Source organism: Syzygium oleosum, unplaced genomic scaffold, assembly GCF_021117445.2.
Source record: "Syzygium oleosum isolate NSW1041296 unplaced genomic scaffold, Sole_v2.1 Sole_v2.01, whole genome shotgun sequence".
Taxonomy (NCBI): Eukaryota; Viridiplantae; Streptophyta; class Magnoliopsida; order Myrtales; family Myrtaceae; genus Syzygium; species Syzygium oleosum.
Window position 1 is genome coordinate 31,125,209 of NW_026607485.1, and position 12,178 is coordinate 31,137,386.

Below are 12,178 nucleotides of genomic sequence, written 5' to 3' on the forward strand. Positions count from 1 at the left end.
ACTCATAAAAGATACATATCCTGCAAAATGTCAAGGTTAATTACTCTACACTTTGTCACCAATCAAGTTGCTGATTGGATTGAAGAGGGCGACGAAGCTTTAGGACTTGTTCTCAGAACATTGCTGCTGGCCAGAACTTTCTCTTTTTCCTCTCTCTCTCTCTTTTTCCCTGCTAAAAAGGAACATCAAGGAACTCTCCAACAACTTTTGTCACTGGAGATTGTTCAATTATGTGGCAGTCTTTGTGCTTACAATAAGACAACTTCAGCGCAGACATGAGACGAGAAAGGAATAATAGCTTGGCCTCTGCATTATACAACAGCTAAGCTCGACGGCACATGGTTGTTCGGGCACATATACATCATTCTAGAATTGGTCCTCTGCACCAGCATCATTAGCATTAAGGCTCCGTTTGAAAATTATGACTTTTTTGAAAAACATTTTTTTAGGAAAATGACAATATTTTTCAATATTTGGCTGAAACCTGAAAATGAACTGAAAAATATTTGTCATCATTGAATAAGAAAAATCTGATTTGATTTTTCTAAATAAACATCGATTATTTGGGCGCTAGTGACTTGCACATATAGCAGTCGAGAAATCAGATATAGGCACTAGGGTCCTAGGTCCGGCCGCGATGGACCCCGACCCTGGCACCAGGGACCAAGGCACAGACTTCGGAGTCTCAATCCCGACCTCAATGGACTCGGGCATGGGTAATGGGGGCTCGGGTTCAGGCATTGAGGTCTCGGGCCCGAACTTAATGGACACGAGTCGGGCCTCGATGGACCTAGACGTAGGCACGTGGGTCTCAAGCCTAGCCTTGATTGATCGGGGTGGGCACTAGCGTCACGGACCCATCGTAAATGGACCCAATGGGCCTAGGCGTCGGGGACTCGAGCATGGGCACTGGGGTCTGGGCTAGGCAAGGACACCAAGGTGCCGGGTCCAGCCTTGATGGACACGGGCATGGGTGCCGAGGACATGGGCCCGGCCTCGATAGACCCAAGCTCGGGCCCCAAGGTCCCGAGCCTGACCTCAATGGACACAGGCGCGGCCTCAAAGGACATGGGCCCAAGCGCCAAGGACCTAGGCACTATCACTAGGGTCACGGGTCCTAGGTCGGCCACGGGCATTGGTGTCCCGAGCTCAACCTCTATGGACCTGGGCTTGAGCACTGGGGTTCCGGACCCGGCCTTTTTGGACTTGGGCTTGGCCTCGATGGACCCTGACCGGACCCGGCCCCAACCTGGGGATGATGCTAGGAGCACAGGAGCAAGCATTGGGATTCCTGTGCCCAAATGTAGAGTTTCTAGTCCAAGTGCCGATATCTAATCATATTTTAAAAATTGATTTTCGATTTTTTAAAAAGAAAATTATTTTTCTAAATTTAAGTATAAATTTTCCATTAACATATTTTCATAAGTGATCCAAACGCCAGAAAATAAGGAAAATATTTTCCATGAAACAAATGGAGACAATGATGTTTTACATTCTGGAGTAATGTTCCTCGTTCTCAAGCTTAATGCTGTACTCCATTAGAGTATCAATAAGCCTCGTGCATTAAGAGAGGTTGACTCCTGAGAGTTTTCCGAATGGAGGTTTTCACATTACTCCACTCCATGGAAACGGCTCAAAGTAGCATCTTCTGTGTTTGTGTAGGTCTACCCTTGGCTAGCGAGACCATTGAGGATGTCTGTGTGGTGCGTATACATCTTAATGATGTTTTCATGCGGCTTCATCTTGAGCATTTCATTGTTGTCTGGTAGAATTCATCTCTGACTCTGTGACTTCGTAAGTTCGCTTGTCTGTTTTTCTCGGGATATGATTGCAGGAGCCTGGATGTGGAATGGCCATTGTTTTTGCGCCACTAGTTGGAGCTACTGGGGGCACCGGATTTAATTTCTTGTCTAGGTATAATTAAGATGGATACTTCTTAGATATCTACGCCTATCCAGTCACTTTCATTGATTGTTTAAAGCACCGCGTAATTCCACTAAACCAAGAGAAAGCTGGATCCGCGTCCATGCATGCGATTTCCAAGCAAAACTTTGGGTGGCGGAATATGAAGCCACGCCTTTCTCAAAAATCAGATTAGATTATTCTACATAAGTTGTTGGCCGCGAAAACGGTACCCAAGATCTCCATAACTAGAATCTAGAATATAGTAATCGAGTAAAAGAGATATCCAAGATCTCTATAACTAGAATCTAGAATATAGTAATCGAGTAAAAGAGATTTGCGCACATGATTTGAAATCTATCGTTCTTGATACGGAATAACGACGATATTACTAGCTCAATAAGATTGTCCCTTGCAACAGCGAATGCTCCTTATGTGAGATAATTTGTACATCAGGGTTAGAGGAGAGATTTGAACACTATTTATAGAATTTTAAGTCGGGTCGTCTCATCATGGGTCAAGCCTTACTCGGCTCACACTAGCCAGTCCCATATGAGACTAATTAATAATTTTTAAATCTTATATTATAAAACCAATTCCGTAAAATAGTAAATTACAATATCAATTAATTTAGTCCACATCAGAATAACTCTTACCAAAGTCACCCATCAAACCATAATTATAATACAAAAACCAATGATTGGCCATGACTAGTGTTGAGAAATTTTGATACGTTTCAAATTAATGAATTGCAATGATCGTCAACTGCAATAGTCGTTGTCACTTCATTTAGTAAATACTTTCAATTTGCCTCGTCGCATCAACTTGCTTAATACTATAGTTGACTATTGTACCAGCTAACGGTAACATTTACAAGCACAGTTACGGTGATCATTGACAACGATGAATCCTTTGAATTTTATATGAACTTCATAATCTCTAAAAAGTTGATATAATAAAAACTCATTTTGTAATTATACTTTTCTGTGACCCACTCGTAAAAGCATTGCTTCCCAATGTCCTAAGTATAGTACATCAATCATTTTTGTGTACATCAATTAGTGGCTGGCAAAAGAACATAGTACATCCATCTTGCTTATCCTGTCCAAACTCTTCCAAAATTCAAATCAGACATGGAACTTTCTCCATCCTCACCTTCTTTGCTCTAGCTCTCTTCCTCCTCATCGCTCTCAAACTCTTATCGCGATGGCTGAACCAACCCAAAAACCTCCCACCAAGTCCACCTACCATCCCCATCATCGGCCACCTCCACCTCTTGAAATTCCCCCTCCACCACACCCTCCATGCACTCTCCCAAACCTACGGCCCCATCTTCTCTCTCCACTTCGGCTCCCGCCGGATGGTCATCGTCTCGTCAGCAGAAGCTGCCAAAGAGTGCTTCACCATTAACGACATTGTGCTCGCCAGCCGCCCAGCTCTTCTCATCAACAAGCACCTCGGCTACAACAACACAATCGTCATCTCCTCCCCTTACGGCAACCACTGGCGCAACCTACGCCGCATCTGTGCCCTTGAGATCTTCTCCTCCACCCGCCTCAATGGCTTGTTGTCCATCCGGAGGGACGAAATCAAGCGGCTCCTCCTAAAACTCCACAAGATATCATCCTGCGATCAAGCGTCTGCTGAGTTCTTCGCAAAGGTGGAGCTGAAATCGATGTTCTCCGAATTGACATTCAACATCATAGTGCGGATGGTGGCCGGGAAAAGATACTACGGCTAGGACGTGAGCGACATCGAGGAGGCGGCGTCATTCCGGGAGATGGTGAAGGAGATCATGAGCTATGGCGGGGCTTCGAATCCAGGGGACTACTTGGGGATTTTGAGGTGGGTCTTCAGGGGATTCGAGAGGAGACTGTTGAGGCTGAGCAAGAGAATGGACGAGTTCTTGCAAAAGTTGATTGAAGAACACAGAGAAAATGATAGAAATGGTGGTTGTGGTGGTTTAGAGAGCAAGAACACTATGGTGGATCACTTGCTGTCGTTGCAGGAGTCACAACCGGAGTATTACACTGACCAGATTATTAAAGGGCTTATGCTGGTACGTAGATAACCAAAATTCTTTCTATATGATCCTTATCATGTGCTAATATATCCATGCTTAGATCATCCACCCGAATTCATAACTAGCTACCCGATTTATGAAGTTAGCATTGTAATTTCTTGGACGTATCAAGTAGGCTTTTTCCCTATGAACAAAGAGACTGGTAATTGTTTATCTTACATGCTTGATGCTTGATGTCTAGCGGATTTTAGTAATTAATTTGGAAGGTAAATTAAATGGTGGGTCGACGGCCTATAAACGAAAATTGCTCGGGATATCTCTTAGATATAGATACAAGAATAATCAGGGATAATTATCCAAAAAGTCATAAATCTATTATACTACGACTAATTCAATCATAAACTTCGTAAAATTTGTCAATGATCCTAAATTGAATAGAGCAACGAAAATTGTACCACACTAAATCCAATAATTGACGTTACTGAGTCCATTATTTGAGGTTGTATCAGGAATAGGACTCTCACGTGGAGGAAAGTTCATTGGAGATAATAGAAAAGATGATCTTGGCCATTCCACACATTTAATATTCTGTGACCTGGGCTCCATTTCCCAGTTAGGTCAGAATAATCAGAGGCTGGAGCATTTTCGTTCAAAGGAAATTTTTTAATTTATTTTTTAATTTTTAATTTTTCTCTATTCTTTTTTTTCTCTTTCCAGTAAGGGCTTACAAACTCTCGCCGGCCACCTTGCCCAAATCTGGCAAGAACCAACCTTGCCTGTGGCCGGCGAGGGTGACCCTCGCCCAAATTTGGTGAGGGCCAACCTCGCCTATGGTGGACAAGGGATGCCTTGCCTAGGCGAGGTCGTCCCTCGCCCACCTGTCTCTGAGCATCACTAGTGAAGAAAGAAAAAAAGGAAAAAAAAAAAAGGGAACAATTCAGAAAAAAGTAAATGATGAAAATGCTTTTAGAAAGTCAGGCTCTTATTAAACAAATCCATTTCAGACTTTTATTTATGAAAATGATGGTATTTCATGCTTTCTTTAAAACTTTCATCTGAAAAGATGATGTAGGCCATTTCACACATTTAATATTCTGTGACCTGGGCTCCATTTCCTGTCCTCTGACAAGATGATATAGGCCATTTCCCACATTTAATATTCTGTGACCTGGGTTCCATTTCCCTGTTGGTTAGGTCAGAATAATGAGAAACTTAGGTAGCGTATGGTAATCATTCTGGTTCTGTCCAAAACTAGTTTTCTGTTCCCAGAAATAGTTTTGGACCAGAAACCCGTTTGGTAACGCAATTTCATTTTTCTATTTCTGGAACAATTTTTTGTTCCAGAACCGATTCTAGACCAAAAATCAGAACAAAAAAAAAGTAGGTTTTCTATTTCTTGAACAAAAATCAGAATCATTTCTGAGAGAACTCTTTCTCTTCAAAAAACACAAAAAAAATTAGAAATCCGAAAAATTCCTAAAAATCTCAAAAAAATTTCAGAAAATCCAAAAAAATTGAAAAATTCCAGAAAATTTCATTAAAATGTCGAGAAAATAAAAAAAAATTCAGATTTCGGGAAAATAGGAAATTTGTTGAATTTTTTCAAAAAAAAATCAAGAAATCAAAAATTTCAAAACTTCACAGAATTGCTTAGAATACATGTGGCCACCCACTTTTTGAGTAAATTTTAAATTTTTTGAGATGCCAAAAAAAAATTATAAATAATAAAAAATTTCAAAACTTCACAGAATAGCTTAGAATACACGTGGTTAACCATTTCGAGTGAAATTTAATTTTTTTGAGATTCCCAAAAAAAATAAAAAAATCAGAAATTTCAAAACTTCACATAATGGCTTAGAATACTTGTGGCAACCCACTTTGAGCGAAATTTAAATTTTTTTAGTTGCCGAAAAAAAATAAAAAAATAAAAAACTTCAAAACTTCACAGAATGGTTTAGAATACCTGTGGCCACCCACTTTGAGCGAAATTTAAATTTTTTTAGGTGCCGAAAAAAAATAAAAATAGTAAAAAAATTCAAAACTTCACAAAATGGCTTAAAATACCTGTGACCACCCACTTTGAGTGAAATTTAATTTTTTTTAGGTGACGAAATAAAAATTAAAAAAGCAAATAATCAAAAATACCATTTGGGCACCTCAAAAAATTTAAATTTTACTCAAAGTGAGTGGCCAGAAGTATTCTAAGTCATTATGTGAAGTTTTGAATTTTTTTTTTTGCATCTAAAAAAATTTAAATTTCACTCAAAGTGGGTGGCCACAGGTATTCTAAACCATTCTGTGAAGTTTTGAAATTTTTTTTTCGGCACCTAAAAAAATTAAAATTTCACTCAAAATGGGTGGCCACAGGTATTCTAAGCCATTATGTGAAGTTTTGAAATTTTTTATTTTTTGATTTTTTTTGGGAATCTCAAAAAAATTAAATTTCACTCGAAATGGTTGGCCACGGGTATTCTAAGCTATCCTGTGAAGTTTTGAAGTTTTTTATTTTTTTTATTTTTTTGGGCATCTCAAAAAAATTAAAATTTACTCAAAAAATGGGTGGCAACAGGTATTCTAAGCAATTATGTGAAGTTTTGAAAATTTTGATTTCTTGATTTTTTTTAAAAAAAATTCAATAAATTTCCTATTTTCCCGAAATCTGAATTTTTTTTTTATTTTCTCGACATTTTGATGAATTTTTCTAGAATTTTTCAATTTTTTTGGATTTTCTGAATTTTTTTTTAGATTTTTATGAATTTTTCAGATTTTCTAATTATTTTTATTCCATTTCTAAAAAAATGATTTATGTTCCTAGAAATAGAATTTTGTGTTGTTTATCAAACGGGTTTTTGTTTCAGGAAATAGAAATTTTGTGTTGTTATCAAACGGGTTTCTGTTCCAGAAATAGAAATTTTTTGTCGTTATCAAACGGGTTTCTTTTCTCAGAAACTCATCCTTGCCAGAAATAGAAAAATCTATTTCTGTTTCAGGAACTCATTCTGGAACAGAATGGTTATCATGCGCACCCTTACTTGTCCGACTTCTGAGGGCAACTTTTGCTCGATGACTAGATAAGGATATACGTGGCTCCATGCATGACGTTCAATTGCATTCATTTACTGTGCGGTAGGCAAGAGGAAAAGTTCTTTTATAAGATGAAATCTTTTATTCATATGAAAGTGTAATTTATAAAAAAAATTCATCATTAGAAGTCAATTATCAAATAGATCTCTTTTTTTGGGAAACAAATTATTGAGATAATTAAATCCTGGACTTATATAAAACTTTATCATGAATCGGGTTAGATGCAAATCAAAATTTTTGAATGGGGGCTCTAATTAATATAGGATTGCTTGATGCCATATCTACATCTCTTATTTTATTTTTTTTATACAATACATAGGTTATGATTTTAGCCGGCACCGACACCACAGCTGTGACGCTTGAATGGGCGATGTCGGAGTTACTAAATCATCCTCACACTCTGAAGAAGCTGCCGAGGAGTTCGATAATGCAATTGGTGAGCAACAATTGATAGATGAACCAAACACTTCCAAGCTTCCCTATCTACAAAACATCATATCCGAAACTTTGCGATTACATCCGGCGGTTCCACTTTTAGTCCCTCACATGTCCTCCGAGGATTGCTCCATAGGTGGATACAATGTCCCTCGTGACACCACGGTACTGGTCAACGCATGGGCCATTCATAGGGACCCGAAACTGTGGGATGACCCGAAGGGTTTTAGGCCAGAGAGGTTTGAAAATGGTGAAGTTGAGCCTTACAAGCTGTTGCCCTTTGGGGTTGGAAGGCGGGCATGTCCTGGATAGGGCTTAGCTCACCGGGTAGTGAGCTTAACTTTAGGGTCGTTGGTTCAGTGTTTTGAATGGAAGAGGGTGAGCGAGGAATTGGTGGACATGACTGAAGGAAGAGGCGTGACTATGCCTAGGGTGGTGCCCTTGGAGGCCATGTGCAGACCACGTACCATCACGGCCAAGATAATCGTTCATTAAGTTACGGTGGATGCATTGCTTGTACAACTGTTTTTATGTCTTTATCAATCGTGAGATATGATGAAACTTGCTAGATGTAAAATCTTAATTAAAAATGAGTGTGTGTTGAGACTTATTAGTCAATTAAATCATGTGACAAACTGTTATTAATTATCGAATAGTGTTTATTTGTTCAAATGTTCGCTTTCGATTTGTCGCATCGTGTAGTACGTTGCTTATATTCATTTACTCAGTGGATAACTCTGTGGATATAAGTACCACCAATGCGATAAATCACTCTTTTTTTCTATGGACGTCGTGAAAAGCTCATTCTATGGATGCTTGCGTTGTCTTCTTCAATTTTCAAACGTCCTTTCACACGGAAGGTTTAGGATCCATTTGTGGACGCCCTATTTCCCAGGACAGACTGTTTTTTCTTCTGATATTGGGCTTTCCTCATCGGCAACACTTGCTGTTCGAGGTATCCGACTATTCTTGCTTCAGTAACCAGCCATTCAAAAAGTGCCTATGCTAGCTTTTAGCTTCAGAACCACCTAGCATCAACATGATTGGGTGGCTTGGATCAACTAAGCTCATTTGCATCCGGAGCAACTAATATTTTGAGGCCAACACCCTATGCCAGTTTGGGGAAGTTATTAACTATACCCGGTATAGGAGGCACAGTACATGATTCGTTGAATCTTGTGAGTCCCACACGTAAATTTCACCTAATAAGGCAAATCTGATGGATTGGATTTATATATCCACGAGGCAAAGCTAATAATTTTCTTTCAATGTGGCTAATGTTCATCTGGCTCATTTTTTGTGCCACCTGGATGCCACCTGGACTCTGACATACTTAATCGGGAATCGAAGCTCGTAAATTTGATTTAATTGTCAAAAATCACGAAGATAAGTTCACATGTAGCGATGGGAGAGGAACCAAGGTGAGCAGGTCTTGTTTGCATACGCTATCATTATCTATTATCAACGTTCAACGCACGGTTGAATATGTGCCATGTGTAAGATTGCCATTACAATTCCAATTGCTCACCACCCCCTCTCCCTTCGATTAGTTGCTGTAACGTCCTGAATTCGACTGACTTTCGAGATTATGATATGGATATTTATTTCTCATTTCATTTTAGTAAATCTCGCCCGGAACTGATCATTCTCGGGACACTGACCAATAGGGAATGGCTAACTAGGAAAACGGTACGTGGACCCAAGAACTCGACCGTGAATTGAGTCCGATTCCGAGAAACGACGCGGAAATATTTTGTGCCAATGTGGGCCGATCCAAGGAGAGTGACGGATTTGATTTGGCCAACGACGTACGATCGGATCGCGGGTGATTCCGCACGACCGAGAGTGCGCGTGGCGAACAATCCCGAACTTATTCCGAACGATCGCGACCCCCGGAACTAGCGATAAATCCTCGTGCTCTCTTGGGAATCGAGATCATCACGACTCGAGTAACCCTAGGTCGATACGAGTAACCCCTAAACAGCCGCCCGTCAGTGAGAGACGCTAAAATCGCATTTGAGCAAAATCGATCGTGAAATCGAGTCCGGACTTCGGTGTCGAATTTCATGGACGTAAGCGACTATTTTTGCAAGGACGACGTCGTATTAGTGTGGCCAATTATATTTGGGATCGGTAGGGTCAAAAATTGGAAATTTGGCCCGGGACCGGAAAATTACCGTTTTGTCCCTAAACCCATGCATGGGTTCCGAAATTTTTGGGGTTTAATTTAGCCTAATCAGCCCTATTATTGCTAAAATTAGTAGACCAATCTACCCCTGGATAGTTTAGCAAGATTTGATCCTAGCGCTTGGATTGAGGACAAGATGGTCATTTTGGGAGAAGTAGTTTACCAACCCCACTAAGACCAATAATGCATAAACTCTCACTCTCTCTCTCTCTCCCCTCATTTTTCTCACCATCACCTCCGGCCACTCCTTCCCCTCCCTCACGCCAACTCCCTCTCTCCCATCCTCCTTCCCCTTGGCCGTGAGAGCCACGCCGGAGCGCCGCCGCCGCCGCTCGCCGGAAACCGTTCGCCAAGGCCGCGCCGCCCTCACCTTGTTCTCTCCTTCTCACCCTCTCATTTTCGCCCCACCACCATCACCATCAGCCCTTCCTCGCCGTTTGGGACCAACCGCCGCCCCCCGTCGCCGCCACCGACCACCGCCGTGGAAGCCGCCGTCGCCGCCGTCGGCCCGGCTTGAACGCCGCCGTCCAGCCCATTTTTCCTACCGGTTCAACCCACTAGTTGGAGCTTAGGAGTGGGTGAGTATTAACCCTAAACCCTAATTAGGCTGATTTGCATTTTTAGATAGGTTTAGGTTAATTTAGGGGTTAATTAGGGTAAATTTAGGGGTAATTAGTGGCTGGTTGTTGTGGCTGATGTTGTGGTGATTTGGTTGACCCAATGGGATGATTTGGAGGCGGATTAGTGCCCTAGAGTGGGCTGTGTTGTGACCGGCAAACGTGGATTCAATTGGACAAGATTTGGCTAAGTTGTGGGATTAATCGTGAAATTGCTGTTCGGGTCTTGAGTGTCCTTGTATTGGCTGAATTGTGATTGGTCCTTTTGAATGTTGTGATGCCATATGGTGTGTCCCTAGAGTGGCCGAGAATGGAGTAGCATGGCGGGCCTCGAGTGTGCATAATTATATTGTCCTAGTCGCGTGAATTATGTGTCGTGCTTGAATTGGATTGAATCGATTAATTGAGCATGTTAAATTGTGGCTTTGGACATGTTGTGATTAAGTGAGCATGCTAAGGCACAAATTGAGTATGTTGTAGCTTCACTTGATTATGCGATTATGCTTGGAAATTGGATGCTCATTGTGGATCATATGGTTGCCCGAGTGCCGGAATTTCATGGACATGCATTTCGTATGCTGAGCATTGGCATGGTACGAGAATTGTGCGAGTATGCGTGCCTGACATGAGCATGTGATCACCTAATCGCCCTGATGCGTTTTACGCGGGGTTCAGATAAAATCGGGTGTGTGTATACGTGTGATCACTATAAGCCCTTATGCGTTTTACGCGGGGTATTGAACCCGTCCTGATGCGTTTTACGCGGGACGATGCCCGGACTACCGGAAGATGGCAAACCTGATGCGTTTAACGCGGGTTGTGTCATGAGCCTGATGCGTTTTACGCGGGCCGGAGATCGATTTCAAAGTGATAGACCTGATGCGTTTTACGCGGGTCGGACCTGATGCATTTTACGAGGGTCGGTGAATTTGGTAAATTGCAAGTATGCAAGAGTGCAAGTGTGCGAAAGTGCATCGATGAGACATGAGCATGAGTATGAGTATGAGCATGTGCATGACATACGTCGTGGCTATGTGATATGTGTGTAAGTGTCGTGGTTGTGTTCTGTGCCATTATTGCGATTATTATGTGCCTAACCTGCAGAGTCAGTAATATGTTGGATTTGGACCGAGGGCCTAAGTCATGTGATTGCTTGGCTGTTTGTTTAGTTAATGCTTGTCCGGGAGGTGCATGTTAGCCTAGTTTAGGTTTAGAGGGCTTACTTGCTGAGATTTATTCTCACGGTTGTTTAAAACCCACATTTTCAGACCCCCGGCCTTGAGGATGTCAGATGTGCCTATCCGTTTTGGGATCCCGTCCCGGATAGACCGGGAGGTGATCGAGTACCCCGTAGGGAACGGGGATACGTATATTAGACATTTTACTACCGTATGGGTTGACGTGGGCGAGCAGCACTTTCAGGCCCACGAGTATATAGGTTGGTGCTTTAGGGACTACTTCGGGACTTTCGGACCTCTTAGGACCTTTGATGTCCCGTTCAACGGGCTAGGTGATATAGATCCCCAGTGTGCCGATGGAGATCTGGCGAACCCCGAGGCCTCATTCGGAGAGGATTCTGACGATGGACATGGACCCGTCATCTGGGAGGCCGACGAGTCAGACCCGATGGATGAGGAGCCGGTGGATTGGGATTCTGACCCGGAGCCTATGGATTCGGATGGTGAGCCGGAGCCGATGGAGCAAGACCCTGAGCCGGAGGGCGAGCCAGAGGAGGGCGATTCTGAGGACGAGTCTGCAGAGGCCGAGTCCGAGTTGGATTCCATAGACTCCGAGGCCAAGTTGTCTGACAGTTCTTCCGAGTCCTCGGGATCTGACCCGGACTGGGTACCTTAGGGTTTAGCCGTAACCCTAGTTAGGTTGGGCCGATACCTTTTTGACCGGAGCCCTTCCTTAGGTTAGTGTTTAGAC

The 12,178-nt window shown here is 42.2% G+C and overlaps 1 protein-coding gene, 1 long non-coding RNA gene and 1 pseudogene across 2 annotated transcripts; 2 read left to right on the plus strand and 1 right to left on the minus strand.

The window, feature by feature from the left end:
• The first annotated feature begins 969 nt into the window (after positions 1-969).
• On the plus strand, positions 970-8,091 carry LOC115664627 (cytochrome P450 81E8-like; annotated as a pseudogene).
• On the minus strand, positions 4,924-5,140 carry LOC130137703 (uncharacterized). Its single transcript, XR_008816088.1, has 2 exons — positions 5,094-5,140; positions 4,924-5,026 (listed from the first exon to the last, which is right to left on the minus strand). It is a non-coding gene; the product is annotated as an uncharacterized LOC130137703 (long non-coding RNA).
• Positions 8,092-8,848: 757 nt separating the features above from the next.
• LOC130137467 (uncharacterized) lies at positions 8,849-12,103 on the plus strand. Its single transcript, XM_056308824.1, has 2 exons — positions 8,849-8,865; positions 11,731-12,103. Exons 1-2 carry the CDS (start codon positions 8,849-8,851, stop codon positions 12,101-12,103), a joined length of 390 nt encoding a protein of 129 aa, XP_056164799.1.
• Positions 12,104-12,178: the final 75 nt, after the last annotated feature.